Source organism: Argopecten irradians, chromosome 7 (assembly GCF_041381155.1).
Source record: "Argopecten irradians isolate NY chromosome 7, Ai_NY, whole genome shotgun sequence".
NCBI classification, from domain to species: Eukaryota; Metazoa; Mollusca; class Bivalvia; order Pectinida; family Pectinidae; genus Argopecten; species Argopecten irradians.
The window spans coordinates 41,334,293-41,348,424 of NC_091140.1; the positions used below are offsets into that span (position 1 = coordinate 41,334,293).

Consider the following 14,132-nt stretch of genomic DNA (forward strand, 5'->3'; position numbering starts at 1 on the left):
CCCTTTCCAGATCTTACCTCTGTTTGGTCTCACCAAGTCTCTCTGGGGTCAGAATAGGGGTCCCACCTTGGCCCCACCTTATAGGTTCGATTCTCCAGCTGTTCCACACACCCTATTCCCTAGGATTTCATCCCTGTCTCCACAGTATCCCAGCCCCTAGTCTCAAGTCCTAATCCCTCTAGCCCTTCAAGTCTTAAACAACAGCCCTTTCAAATAGCCCCAACTTTGTCCCAGCCCCTCCAACTACACAACCTTCTGACAGGTTCTGACTCTGTCCCCTTCAAAGGTCTATTCACTCCTAGTCCCGAAGTCCTAGTTCCATGTCTTAGCCTGCTTCACTTATAGGTTCCTCTCCAAATCCCTTTTATGTTATTATGTAAGTTCTACCCTTAAAACAAAAGGAATACTACAATGATCAGATGTATATATATAGTACCTATATGATTGAGGTCATTCAGTATATTGACGGTCAGCATATCATTTTAACAAAACAAGCCTCTCCGCGCCCGTTGACACCCACTCAACTTCCTATTGTCTCCTTATTGTCCTGTCATGCTCCAATGAACATGTAACAGGTCAAATATTCTCTCTCCTCTTCCCTCGTTCATCCGTGTCTCGAGCGGTATATTATCGTTTTGATTATGTAGGTGTAATACAGGGAATACATTTTCACTCTAGGTCGACTGTTGACAAAGCCATTGTTAGCTCGGTAGTTTTGTCGAGATAAGTGATCAGCATTTAGGAACTAGGGGGTCTAATCCCGCCTGCCTAGCGCTATTAAACACACCTGAGTGTGAGTACGTATATACACCACCTCCTGGGCAGGGAAGGGTGAGGTAATAGTCAGTCGCCCAGGTAAACCTAGGCACCAGTCGCTAGAAGTGTCCCGCGTGAGTCGGGTCGTACGGGGAGTGTCGCTACAGCTGATTTGTGATTTACATAGGCAGCGCGTGGGCCTGTCATACTGCCCTGTGTGAATAGTGTTATATCCAGGAAGTGTTGACAGAGTGTCGTTGTGTTGGGTCATTCTGATTCGGAGGATTATACTCGTATCAACAACATGCATCTCTCTGTGGCTGACGAGTTGCATCTTCACTACCTGTATAAGATGGGGCCTTGTCTCCACTGCCCGCCGATACTACCTTATCCTGGCCTGCCTTCGGTATGTCTATTCTCTAACAAGGTCATGTATGTATGCTCTCAATTACCTGATGACGTCAACAATTAGTGTTGATAACATTCTAATGGGATCTATATACACTTTTATTATTGTTGTCAGAATATATGAAAAATTGGTTTTAAATTTTAGGAGCTAGTGAATTCAAAATATGGATTTTGAATTTATTTATCTTTAACCTTTTTTTTTTTTTAATTTTCACAAGGACGTGCAGTGAGCTTTTCAATATATTTATCACTAGTGCAGATTATTACATTACTATGTAATGTTTTGAGAATGATTTTATCAGAAATGGAGTGTCAAACGTGTCCTTATAGGGGGCGGACTGTTCTGATTGTCTCCTTAGGTGTCTCTAATACATGAATCCCTGCCTCGGATATTCCCTTTCTCAGCGACATTGACGTATTTCCATCCTTGGATTTCTTTATATGTAATATATAAGGTACTGTTACTTTTATCTGTATGGCATACTGGGGTCTTGGTCCACTGGGATCGATCTATATGATGCCAGGGTCCTGTTCCAAGGGGTCAATGTCATACTGGCCCCAAATCTCCAGGGGTCTATATACCACTTAGATCTGGATCCCAAGGGATCTATGAAAATACTGGAGTAATGGTTCCTGGTTTTCTATATGATGCCAGGGTCCTGTCCCCTGGGTCATTATGGCATTAGAGGGGAGGGGATGGGTGTCTTTATGATAACAGGCCCTGTCCCATGGGGGAGGGGAGGGGAGGGGGGTGGGGGTGGGGGTGTCTGTATGCTATATTATGCAATTTTCAGTGTGTTAGACCTTCACTTACTTGGATTCTATTCAAACACAATTTCTTAACTTTGCAGTGTTGATAATTTTTGTCATGTCAGAAAATTTTGCATTTTGGAAAAAACAAATTTGATAAGGAAAATACTTAAACAAGATAAAGACCTCAATGTATGGGGATTTCTAGGAACTTCCGGATTGATCCTGTGGGCTCTATCAGGACTGTTACAGAAGTGACTCCATGGGATATGACTAGAGAGATTGAATCACATGACCCCGGGGATTGTGAAGTTGGGGTCGTATCGCGAGGCCGTGGTGACAGGCACAATATTACACCACTGATACTTGACATCCTCAAGTTTGATGGAAAATTGATGTCAGCAGCTGTCTGGGGACAAGTGTTTTCTGAACAGCGTAACAATAGTCCACATTCAAATTAACAAATGTTTATTTGTAGGATGTTTTGGTGTGGCTGACATGTGTGGTTACAAGCCATGAGGTTTGGTTCCGATACAGTCGTATATTGTTTGATATAATTATGACTGTTTAACGACATTATCTTGATAGGTGACACAATCTTGTTTTCTTTTGACAGGATAAAATGTTTTCTTTTGCCCGAAAAAAAATATCGGTGAATTTCTGTGTCAACTTTTAAGGACTTAATACAGCCCTTCCTGGTTGTTCACCCCAGATAACCCCTGACTCTCTAGGGGAGCAAATTTAAAGGGTCCATAGATTTTGAAATATTACCTCTTCAATGTAATACATGTCCCGAACAGCACATTGTCATAACTTGTGACTACTTGAATGAGCACTTCAGATCATTGCCTTCCGACGGTTACCTGTAATATCGATATATAGGTTTTTATCATTGATATAAAGGTTTAATTGAAAGTCATGATACCGTTTTGTCATTCCAGGGTAGATGATCATGAATATGTTTAAAAATAGCTATCTAATGATGACTTGCTGTGGGTCTTCTTAATCAATAAGAGGATTTCTTTATGTGAGAGTTTAGAAGTTATACCTGTAGTAGTATTTTATAATTACCGTTATAGCTGTTAAAGTTATATAATCATAAGTGCTCCATGCCATTATATATGGACATTAACATAGAATAGCCTAAACTTTTATTCTTGAATAAAAATAAGCATATAAATGATAAATATATATGGTTTAAAAAAGAAAATCTGTCATACATATTTTGATTGTTATAAATGAAGGATATTAAGTTCAGTGCACTGTCTACATAGATGAAATTAATTATTGTACTGGTACGTTCATATCTCTCAAAACAAACTTCAGTCAAAAACAGACTTTTGCTTAAAGATGTACCACCGCTGACAAATGCTATTTTTTCACTATCAAACACAGGAGCAGACAATTTAGTATTTTCCTTCAGTTACAAAAGTTACTTACTTTACACCATTACCACCATTGAAAAGTTTGAGCTTCTTATTTTACTTCAAGTTAAAAATATGAAAAATAATTAATTGCATCCCGAAAAAATTCCTTGGCACTATATCCTATATTGAATGAAGTTCTGATTGCGCATGCACCAAAGGTGAAATAAATTATTTTATATTTTTGTGTTAATTAGGCATTTATATACATGATTAAACACCAATTATTGTTCAAATAATGAATATCAGTTATGCTCTGTCGGCGGTGGAGCAATCTTTAAGTTACATAATGTATAAATCTTGTAATTTTAACTTAGTCAATGCTTCAATTTTAGTTCCAAGAAATCAGGACCAGATTATTGATAATAAGTATGAACTTTGTATTCATATATTAGATATGTTTTACATGCATATACAATTCCATTATAGATCATGTCATTGTCTTATCGTATCTTGTCCAGACCTATATATCCTTGCCCACAGCATTGGGGTGTTCCTGCCCCTTCCCCCTCGCCTGCATGCTTCCAAGGCTGTCCCCCTCCCATGTCCTATCCTTGCCCCCATCAGAAGGATACCTTCTCATCCCAAAGTTTCCCTGCCCCTAGGAATTACTGTAACAGTATATGTACCTATTGTATCCCCCCCCCCAACCTATCCCTACCCCCAGCAGTGAGGTTATTGTACCACATACTTTGCCTTGTCCCCGGCCGTTTACCTATTATTAAACCAGATGCCCCCAGCTGTGGGGTGTGCCATATAAGGTAAATGATATGTGTTAGATAGGGCCGTGAGGAAGCAGAAGCTATAGAGAACCCGTTTTAACTTACCTGATTAGCATATAATTATACAGGTGAGTGAAGTCACCTGTAACACCTGAGATTTAACTCGTTACACTCGGTACTCCGCCTTTGTCACACCCTAATCCTAAATGTGGCTTGGAAGTCGCTTTTCTCTGATTTATGTCTTCCCTATTACTAAGCGGTTTCTACACACACCTTTGTACATATACATGGATTTCCATTTGATGCAGCTTACGCAGTTCACTTTTGGTTCATTTAAGTTCACTTTAAGTTCACTTATTGTTCACTAATAATACTTCAAAAGATATTACCATATCACTATTTTGCTGATCTTTTGAAGTTGTTTCTGTTTTTCATGTGTTAAATAAAGACAATGCAATATTAGTTCTTTCAGAAAATGTGTTGTATTCCAATGTTTTAGATTGGGGTAAAGTTAAGTTTTATTATACCACCTGCATTCACCCGCCACAACAAAGTTAAGATTTGGTATACTGGAATTGTTGTCTGTCCATTCATCCATCTGTCTATCCGTCTGACTGTAGATACAACTTTGTTTGTTGACTCCTCCTAAACTACTTGACAGATTTTGATAAAATTTGGTACACAGAACCCTGACATAAAGGGGAGTTGAGTAAACTATATAGGGTTCTGTAATGTGCCCTTTTAATGGAGTTGTAACTAAATGTGTGAAGCAGGGGGTATTAGTTGTCCACTCTGGTGACAGTTCTAGTTAGTTACTGCTTTACCACTTACCTGACTCCACCTATTCTGTATTTGCATATTACAGTTATCTGAACTTGCGGGTAGGTGTTGATTGTGACGTCATGTGTTTGCGAATGAAACGTCATACATTTTGGAGAAAACGACATGAATTGTGCTCACAAAATAATGATGTAACAATCTATACCTACCCGCAACGGAGCTAACTCTGTAATATGCAAAGACGGAATAACCATAGGCTTGGTCTCACCGATTCAAGTGTGTTTTTGTTTGATTTAATTTAACAAGATTCTATGATATGATATATAGGTTAGTGGTATAATGTTTTCACGTTTGTGTTACATTTGTATGTTTCAGCCAGTACAGACAGAGCCGGTGGATTTGTCAGTCACCAGTAAAAGGCCAGGTAGCCCTGGTGAAGTCACATTTAGGACCCAACAGGGACTCGACCTTCGTGTACAACGTAAAGGTCAGTATCTTTGTTGTCATGGTTACGTGTGGCTTGTAGATGTCGTAAAGCCCAGGTAACACTGAGTGATACCAGAGAAAACTATCAAAGCTGAAAAAAATATTCCTGTATTGCGTAACATGGTGGTGTACATTTTAACATGAAATCTAACTTGAAGCTCACTATCTCCTATTGTTCTGGCTGGTCTTAAATTGTCAAGAGCTTGTGCAAGAGGTAATTTCAACAGTAACACAATTTCAAGTGGGATTGAAGGTAAGAAGGCGAGAAACCTTATAAACATGAATAATTGTTTGGTCTCATTTGGAGACATATGTTCATATTTACACTAGCATAAGTACAGGCCTAATCAGGCCTCCCGGTGACTGACCAATGTCCACTACTGTCCACTACTTAGCATAGTGTCCTGACTGACCTGTAGAGTTAATCCTACTTATATTACTGACTGCCAGAACTCACAATGAGCTTTAGTGATGAGGCATATTTTGGTTCATGAAGATAAGTATTTTGTTTGTTGTTTTACAAAGACATTGACCTAAATGGTATATGGTGACTGAACAGACACTGGACAATGGCCAAAAAATAACTGGACAATGTCCGAACTGTTGAGGTGAAGGTCGTATAGTGACTGGACAGTCACTGGACATAGGCTGAATCCTGTTTATAATCCTATATACCGCCCTCTGGGGGACAGTTTTATCTCTAAACAACATGACTTGCAAATTTGAATCATCTTATTCAGTGTATAACAGACAAAAATTCGCAAAAAAATCATAAAAAGTTAATTTAGATTTTAATAGTATCATTTAAAGAGTAGATAGGTTTGAGAGCAGACGACAGATTACTAGGTATAGGTGGGGTAGGGTGCGGTATTGTACCGAGTGGTACTCTGTTGGTTGATTGCACGACCTCCTGGAGAGCAAAGCCGCTATGTCAGTATACGTACTTATACGTGTATTGACTCGGTAAGATAGTGGCTGCTCACTCAGGCATGACCGGCACAAAGGGGCGGTTCATGGGTAGGGCAGGTACACATCAAGCACTTGCTGTTGGTACAAGGCTGAATATGATAGCAGACGTCACACTTCTTCAAACAGGACGGGGCCGGTGGGTTGCGTATCATTCGAGCGTTTAGCCTCTGTCATTTTCACAACTGGATAAAGATTCCTAATAAATTGCTACTTTAACAGGTCATTAAATAAAGCTTTGTCAAAAAAGTTATTTTTAATTTCTATACAAGATGTAAATTATGCAAAAATTTCTTCTATATGTAATAAATCATTATTGGACTATCCATGTGTATCATTATGGTAATTTAGGAGTTGAAAGTTTGTGTTAGCTAGTATGAAGCTGACAGAACCTTTAGTCCACAACACAATGGCCTGTTTTGTGTAATCTTATCGTAAAGGTAAACTGATTTCTAGATGATATAAAAACATTTTGTTATCTATCTGTGCTATACACAACACAATAAAAAGGTCAGAGGTCACAGTTTAAACATTTTACACAAACATTTTTTGTGAGTATCGGATAGCTGAGAATCAGTAAATGATAAAATCATTGGTACGTGTTAAATTTTTTTTTTTTTCTTAGGGTGAATTGGGAAGGTTGAAAGAATTGTACAAAAGTACTAAAACATGGCATTGTATTTCTGTCCTCAAGTTGAAGTGTCCTAAATTTACAGTGTTCTTTGTCATGTGTCCATTTTGTCCTAAATTAGATTGATCTAAGGTCATGGTATCCTAAGTCTGTCCTGATGTTAAACTCTCCTAAATTAGAGCTCGAGTATGCTGCGATTGTCCTATTTACATCACTGCAATAACCTAGGACAGTGTCACTCTGAGTATGATTCCTATTGATTTATCTGGCGTTATAGGGAGTGGTCGCTCACATCATCACACCTGTACACAGACACACCTGTACGACTATTGCTGTAAAATATAGGTCACCACTTCTCAATAAAACAAAGGACCCTGAACTCTCTGAGTGATCACCGACATTAAAATCACTCTGTATCTATCAATCAGGCTCCATTTACTCCTAATGTGGAATCCATCTTTTACTACTGCCATGAAAGGCAGCCATTTCCTATCCTGTATCTAAACGATCTACGGAGATAAAAAGTGGACGTAAAATAAACGGATGATTCACCGTGCTCAATGTTGTGAACAATTGTTTCTCACCATGTTTACACCTGTTTTTAAAAAACATGTGACCTTTATCTTGCCCGGGCGTGTAACTCACAGCTGTGTAAAACTCCGATCTAGTGTTGGTCGTGATGACAAATTTAAAAGGCTGCCATAATTAAACTTATCCAAACTAGATTCATGTCCAGATTATCAGATTTTCTTTAATTTATTTTTCCTTTTAAATCAGGCTTCCATCCCAATATTTTCATAATTGTTTGCAGATTGATTTTGATAAAATCTGATTTAATTTTTAAAAAAAATTCTAATTATTTTTGGTATTTAATGCTGATCTATTGCCATGTTTTGTAGATGTTGATGATCATCCGAATGTCACACTGGAGGCAGTCAATAAGATCGGGTCAGCCGCTTTGTTATCTTTACGAAGGATCAAGGAAGCCTCCGAGTAAGTATAGAACTTCTATAATTATACACTATAATTATTTACTAATCTATTAATTACTGTATAGATTTATAGTAAATCAAACGTGGCCTGTGAAATATTTTGTCAATACATGTAAATGAAAAAAAATCTTTTTCAAAGTTTATATGAAGAATTGTTTTACCTTGGTCTTTCAACTGTGAGACTACAGTAATTTGAATTAGAAATAAACAAAGATAATATTCCATGACGTTAAGTAATGAAATGGCGACTTATTTTAGTAATAAAGGATAGAAATATCCACTATAAGGCATTACTTTTGTGAATTTAACAATTAAAAAATAACACATTTGCATGATATTATGAACATATGCTCAGTTTGGAATAGTGAAATTTTGCAGTGGTGTTAGATTTCTGCATAAAAGGGCAATGACATGCACTATACATCATGTATCCCTGATAACAACACATGAAGTATATGAATACATTACATTCTCTTGTGCTTTGCTAAAATATCAGATCAAAAATATGAGTTTTCTCAGTACAATTATATATTTTAATCTTATAAATATTTGTTTTGCTTTTTACAGTAAATTTAAGAGCTTGGAGCACTCGTTACCACACACGGCCAGTCCACCACTTCCTGTCAGTGCCCCCTACTCCATCTCACCGGTACCGGCTGGGATGGATCCGTTTCTGGAGCGAGAGAAGAAGAGACGAGTCCATCGCTGTGACTTTGATGGCTGTAATAAAGTATACACAAAAAGTTCTCACCTCAAGGCTCATCGACGAACCCACACAGGTAATAAAGGTGACCACCATATATAAAGATAAATTTTTGGAAATATTTTATTGAAAATTGGTGTAGATGTTCAGGAAGTCTCTTTCCTGCTTTAATTTATAAAGCTTAAAATTGCAGCTACAATGATTACTTCATAAAAGAGTAGAATAATCTTGTTTCCTGAACAACATTTTGAAATTCTTTATGTATACAATCGTGTGATTCAAATCAAACATGCCTATAAATATTAACGTTTCAGAAAAAAAATATGTATATTTGTCCATGGAAATTGTGCTTTTCTCAAAGATAGAAATATTTTGGTGACAATGAACCTGACATCTGTTTGATGGCATTGCCCAGGGCTGGAACAGAGATATGGGAGCCAATAGTCGTTGGGGAAGATATATCACCTTTATGTTGTGGCCTTGTTGTAACGGAAATGTAATGTTTGATGTTGACAGGAGAAAAGCCCTATGTCTGTAATTGGGAGGGATGCACCTGGCGGTTTGCACGCTCTGATGAACTCACCAGACACTACCGAAAACACACTGGTGCAAAACCATTCAAGTGTAACGTCTGTGATAGGGCCTTTTCACGATCAGATCATCTAGCTCTGCATATGAAGAGACATTGAGGTAAGGGAGATAACTCATATTTTAGTAACTAACTTTCTGATTTATTTAATTAAATTTTGATAATTTCTTCAACTAAATATCAATCACATTCTTTATACATTTTTACCTGTGTAAAATATTTGTTCATGACTCAAACATTTTTTTTTTTTACTGTCTACCTAATAATTTGATATAAGAAGAAATATTTATTTTTGATTTGATAATATTTACTTTTAATTATTTTTTTCTGCCTCAATGTGATTTCAGTTGTACCTGCTGAATGATTTTTTTCAATTTCATTGTAGGATATGCTTGACTTAAGTAGGTTCTTTTACCATATATGGAAATGATCCACCATTTCATGCGGTTGTCATGCCAACCAAGTCCACCAGCAATAACCCTACTACTGCCAACTGTTGAACTGCTGGTTCAGTTCAGACAGCTGTGATCACAGATGGATGATCTGTTATTGAAGATGCTGATTACCTGCATGTTACACTGTCAGTCATGTGGTCCTCCGTTAGTTCGAGGATCACTTACGGCCAGTACCGGCCAAAGTGAGGCTGCAGCAGATACAGGAAGCTGTATAATACTGGTTGCTAGGCAACAGGAAGCTGTGAATTACAGTTTCAGGGACACCTAAGTATTATTGTTGCTAGGAGAAAAGGAGCTGTTACTTCGTCTTTGTTGCTAGGCAACAAGAAAATGTGAGCTGCTGTTGCTAGGAGACAGAAAGAAGTTTACTATGTGTTGCTAGGAGACAGGAAGCTGTTGCTAGGAGACAGGAAGATATTGTGCTATTGTGTTGCTTGGTAACAGTTTAGAATCTCTGTATTAGATATAGAGGTTTGGGACAAGTTCACCTTAACTTGATGTAGAGTGTAATTCCACGGCATTACTAGTACAAGGTTGTGAGGCTCCGCCCCCAAAGGCTTAATTGACAATAGGGAACATTCCCTCAATAAAGGATCATCAGTAAACTCCTTCAAGCACTCTACAGAGGATGCCCAAGTGCAATGATTGACAGCTAAGATGGCTGCTAAGCCCCGCCCACCATGTGTATGAGCGACATAGGTTCAACATTAGACTCAAAGTGCATATGATAACACCGTCAGTATTCATTCTCATCCTTCTACAAAGGAAATCACGTCACTTGATTTGTTTACACTGCCAAAATGATCGTTAACGATATGATAATGAACAGTCAATGTGTGGGAATCGACACAGAAACACACACACATGTACAAACTGTTGTTATAGCCTCAACAATATACTTTAGTTCTTCATTTATCATCCTTCATATGCTTATTTTTTTCTAATGAGAACAGAGGATAAAGACAAGGTTTCAGAATCACAGAGAATGTTTATGTACAACTGTACTTAATTTTGAATATTTTCAAGAAGGTTTAAATAGTAGTGAAGCTATATCATACATGTAGTGAAATAATATATAGCAACACTATTGTTCCTTTTTCTACCATAAGTAAGCTAACTTAAATATCTTAAAAAATCTTCTCAGCTTGATAACTCTTATTTTAACAAATCAAAGGGCTGAGGCCACCTAAAGGTGCTGTGTATGGGGATTTGAGCAGATTGGAAATAACACAAGTTAAAAGGTTTTTTTCAAAATATGCCAGATAAACATTGTACTATTAAAAATATTCAAAAAGATCAAAAGAGCAAAAATAATTAGTGTTTGTGATTAAAATCATATCTATTGATTAATTATATTGCAATATTTTGCAACATTCCTCACATGAACTAGATTGTTTTAGGGTGTGTTTTTTTTTTATTATTATTATTGTAAAAAATAAATACAGAGTTGATGTCTGAATGATGTAATTATTACGAAGTAATAAAACAGTTTTGGGCAAAAGTGAAGCAGATCAAGTAAAATAAAGTTTCATTTCATTTTTAAATTCATTAATGGGTGAATTAGGTCGGATCTATGCAACAAACTGTTTCACTTCATTGGCCACATCCTTTCATTAAAAAATAGTTTACCAAATGAAATCTTGAAAAATAATTCAACTTTCAATTTTTTTTTTAGCTTTATAGCAATTTACGACCTAAGTTTTTAACGGATCCTTTTTCTTGTTCTGTTTGGTATATTGTACCCGATAATTGAATCTAAAAGTCTGCTGCACAAGCTAACATCTGAACTATGAAGTAATCTTGGCAAATATTAAATATTTATTTGATGAATGGATTTTTTAGCAAAAGTTAGTATCAAAAAGTTAATGCAAAATTTAAAATATCTTATTTGAAAACTAAAAGAAAACTAGAAAATTTTTGATACAAGTTGATTTTTCTAAATCTGGTTGCCATTGGTTACTAGAAGGTGACTGCCATGTCACTTCCAGTGGGGATGGGGGGAACATGCATATTTAATACACCTGGAACAGAAAAAAACCCTCTTCTATGATAATTTTGTTAAAAGAAAATCAAAATATAAGGTAGAAAAGAACTTTTGGCACAATTCTACATAATTGTATTTTTTATTCTTTAACATGCTGTTGTCAATGTTGTGGATGAAATGATGTATTAGCTATATATAGCACAAGACAACTTAAGATTTGGTGACATGCCAAGGGTTTTGATGACCCAGACAAACCTGAGTTAAAAGCAATAGACCTATATTACTTCTGGTCTTCCGGAAATCTGCAATAAATATATCTGTACTAGACCGAGAAACACTGTTATGAATTGTTTATTTGTTTGTTTTTGATCTATTTTTGTACATATTTTACTGTTTTTGTTTTTTACTGTGATGGCATGCTTCCCTGGTGTAGTAACGAGGTGAAAACCTCACATAATTAGAATTTCCTACGATCAGAGTCTTGCCAGAAATATTCTGTGATTCAAGTATAAAGAAAATATATACGGAAAATATCTACAAAAATCTAACTTCAGTTAAAGTCATCAACTCTTTATCAGTTTTTAATAATGATTAAATAAGCTTTGATTTAAAAAAAAAATATAAAAACTTTTATGAAATTTACAGGTAAAATAAAATGATTGAAAATGTATCTATTCCGCGAAGAAATTAACTCAAAATGTATCTATTCCGCGAAGAAATTAACTCAAAATGTATCTATTCTGTGAAGAATTCAATTCAAAATGTATCTTTTCTGTGAAGAAATCAATTCTAGTAGTTGATGAAATTATGGGGGATGATGTTGAGGATGATAATTTGAAAAATGTCTTGTATTCTTTGGATACAATTATATAAAAAAAATCATCTGTTGTTTGCTGATTGAACATGTAGTTAGCAATAAATTTAATTTAACACATCGAGATTTCATTCGTGTCTGCTTTGCACATTTATATTATTCCGTGCTTTTGTGTAAAAATATTTTGGTGTTAATTTATATGTTGAAGTCACTGAAAGACATGGTGCTATTTGTCAATACATACAATTCCTCATCTTACTTTTATTTTCTAATCTGTTTTAAAGTATTATCCTTCCGTTTTCAATCGTCAACATTCTTTCACTCTTTTTTAACTTCTTTCCAGCATGCTTATAAGTCTTGATTTATGTTTCTAGTATTTTAACCTTAGCTTCTCTCAAGTAAATGTATTCCTCACATTTCTTTTTAACTGTTAAGTGCTGTATATAAAAATTTGTTTATTTATCTTTAACTTATTTAACTGCAGTATTTCATCACAGATGTAACAAATTAATGTGCTCTGTATATATAATTATCAGTAAACAGTTTTCTCCCTTGGTCAGGGGACAGTTAATTACCTCCCCTCGCCAGGTGATTAACAGTTACCTCCCTTTGTCACTGGAGTTGATGTATATATGTAAATATATCGGGTAACATCAGAGTTTATGAATGTGGTTAATTTTTTACAGAAGTGTACATGTTGTTTTGGAGTGAAATATATGGTTTTTAGCAGATAGAGTGCATATGAGGTTATTGTTACCTGCTTTACCTGTTTTGAAAATTTTGTTTTTAATCAAATTACTGAAGTTACTACATCGAATTCTGATTTTTAGAAGTTCTCACATGATCACAGATTTTCAAATGAATGGGAGTTAATTAATTCATAGAAATTAATGTTGCGTTTCCGCCTTGCCATGTATTGGAGAAATGACTACCGGTATATACCGGTAGTTTTCAACAATATCATAATTGATGAAAATATTTGCTAATCAAATAATTTGTAAATAGCTAATTGATTATAAATAAACAATAATATTGGATTTATTATTGTTATCTCAGTACATTTTTAACCATTCCTACAGAAAGTCACAAATTCATCCCACTGAATGATTTCATTACCTGGTATATTATATTCATCCCTTTCAAGGTCAAAGGGCATCCCTGTAAGGTCACAGGGTCAAATGTTTATTAAGTGCAATAATCTACGAACATATACACGGTGTACAACATCCAATTCTGATGATTTTTTTCTTATTGAATGTTTTGTGTTTTGTTTGGTTTGCTAGTGAAGCATTTTGTTAGATATTGTTGCCATGGTAACAGGTGTTATGTTGTTACTATGGCGATGAGTAGATTGTTATGTTGTGAGTGTGATTGTTAATGGTGTGCTAGGTATGATTGCTCAAGATTTTGTCATTACACAAAATAGAAGATTACATCAGTCATGGAATTCCCAGAATACTACTTCCATTTCTTTTTGAGCGGAAGAGAAACATTGTCTTTTTTTTTCTTTTTTTTTTTTCGCTGCTTTGAAGGAATAACTGAAGCGATTCCATGTTTAAGAGACAGGTCAGCTATTGTTGACCATGAAAGATATGGAACAATCATTGTTTCAATAATAAAAGTATTTAGAATCAAATATAAATAGTTGTTGTTATTTGTGATATTCATCATC

The 14,132-nt window shown here is 35.8% G+C and overlaps 1 protein-coding gene across 6 annotated transcripts in view; it reads left to right on the plus strand.

Moving 5' to 3' along the window:
- Positions 1-14,102, plus strand: part of LOC138328462 (Krueppel-like factor 3) — a 49,503-nt gene extending 35,401 nt beyond the window's left edge. For all 6 annotated transcript variants that reach the window (XM_069275272.1, XM_069275273.1, XM_069275274.1 and 3 more), the window contains 5 exons: positions 5,216-5,327; positions 7,823-7,916; positions 8,483-8,694; positions 9,135-9,308; positions 9,593-14,102. In XM_069275272.1, coding sequence (XP_069131373.1) covers positions 5,216-5,327; positions 7,823-7,916; positions 8,483-8,694; positions 9,135-9,307 — 591 coding nt within the window. In that variant the 3' untranslated portion in view covers position 9,308; positions 9,593-14,102. The remainder of the gene's footprint in view (positions 1-5,215; positions 5,328-7,822; positions 7,917-8,482; positions 8,695-9,134; positions 9,309-9,592) is intronic.
- Positions 14,103-14,132: the final 30 nt, after the last annotated feature.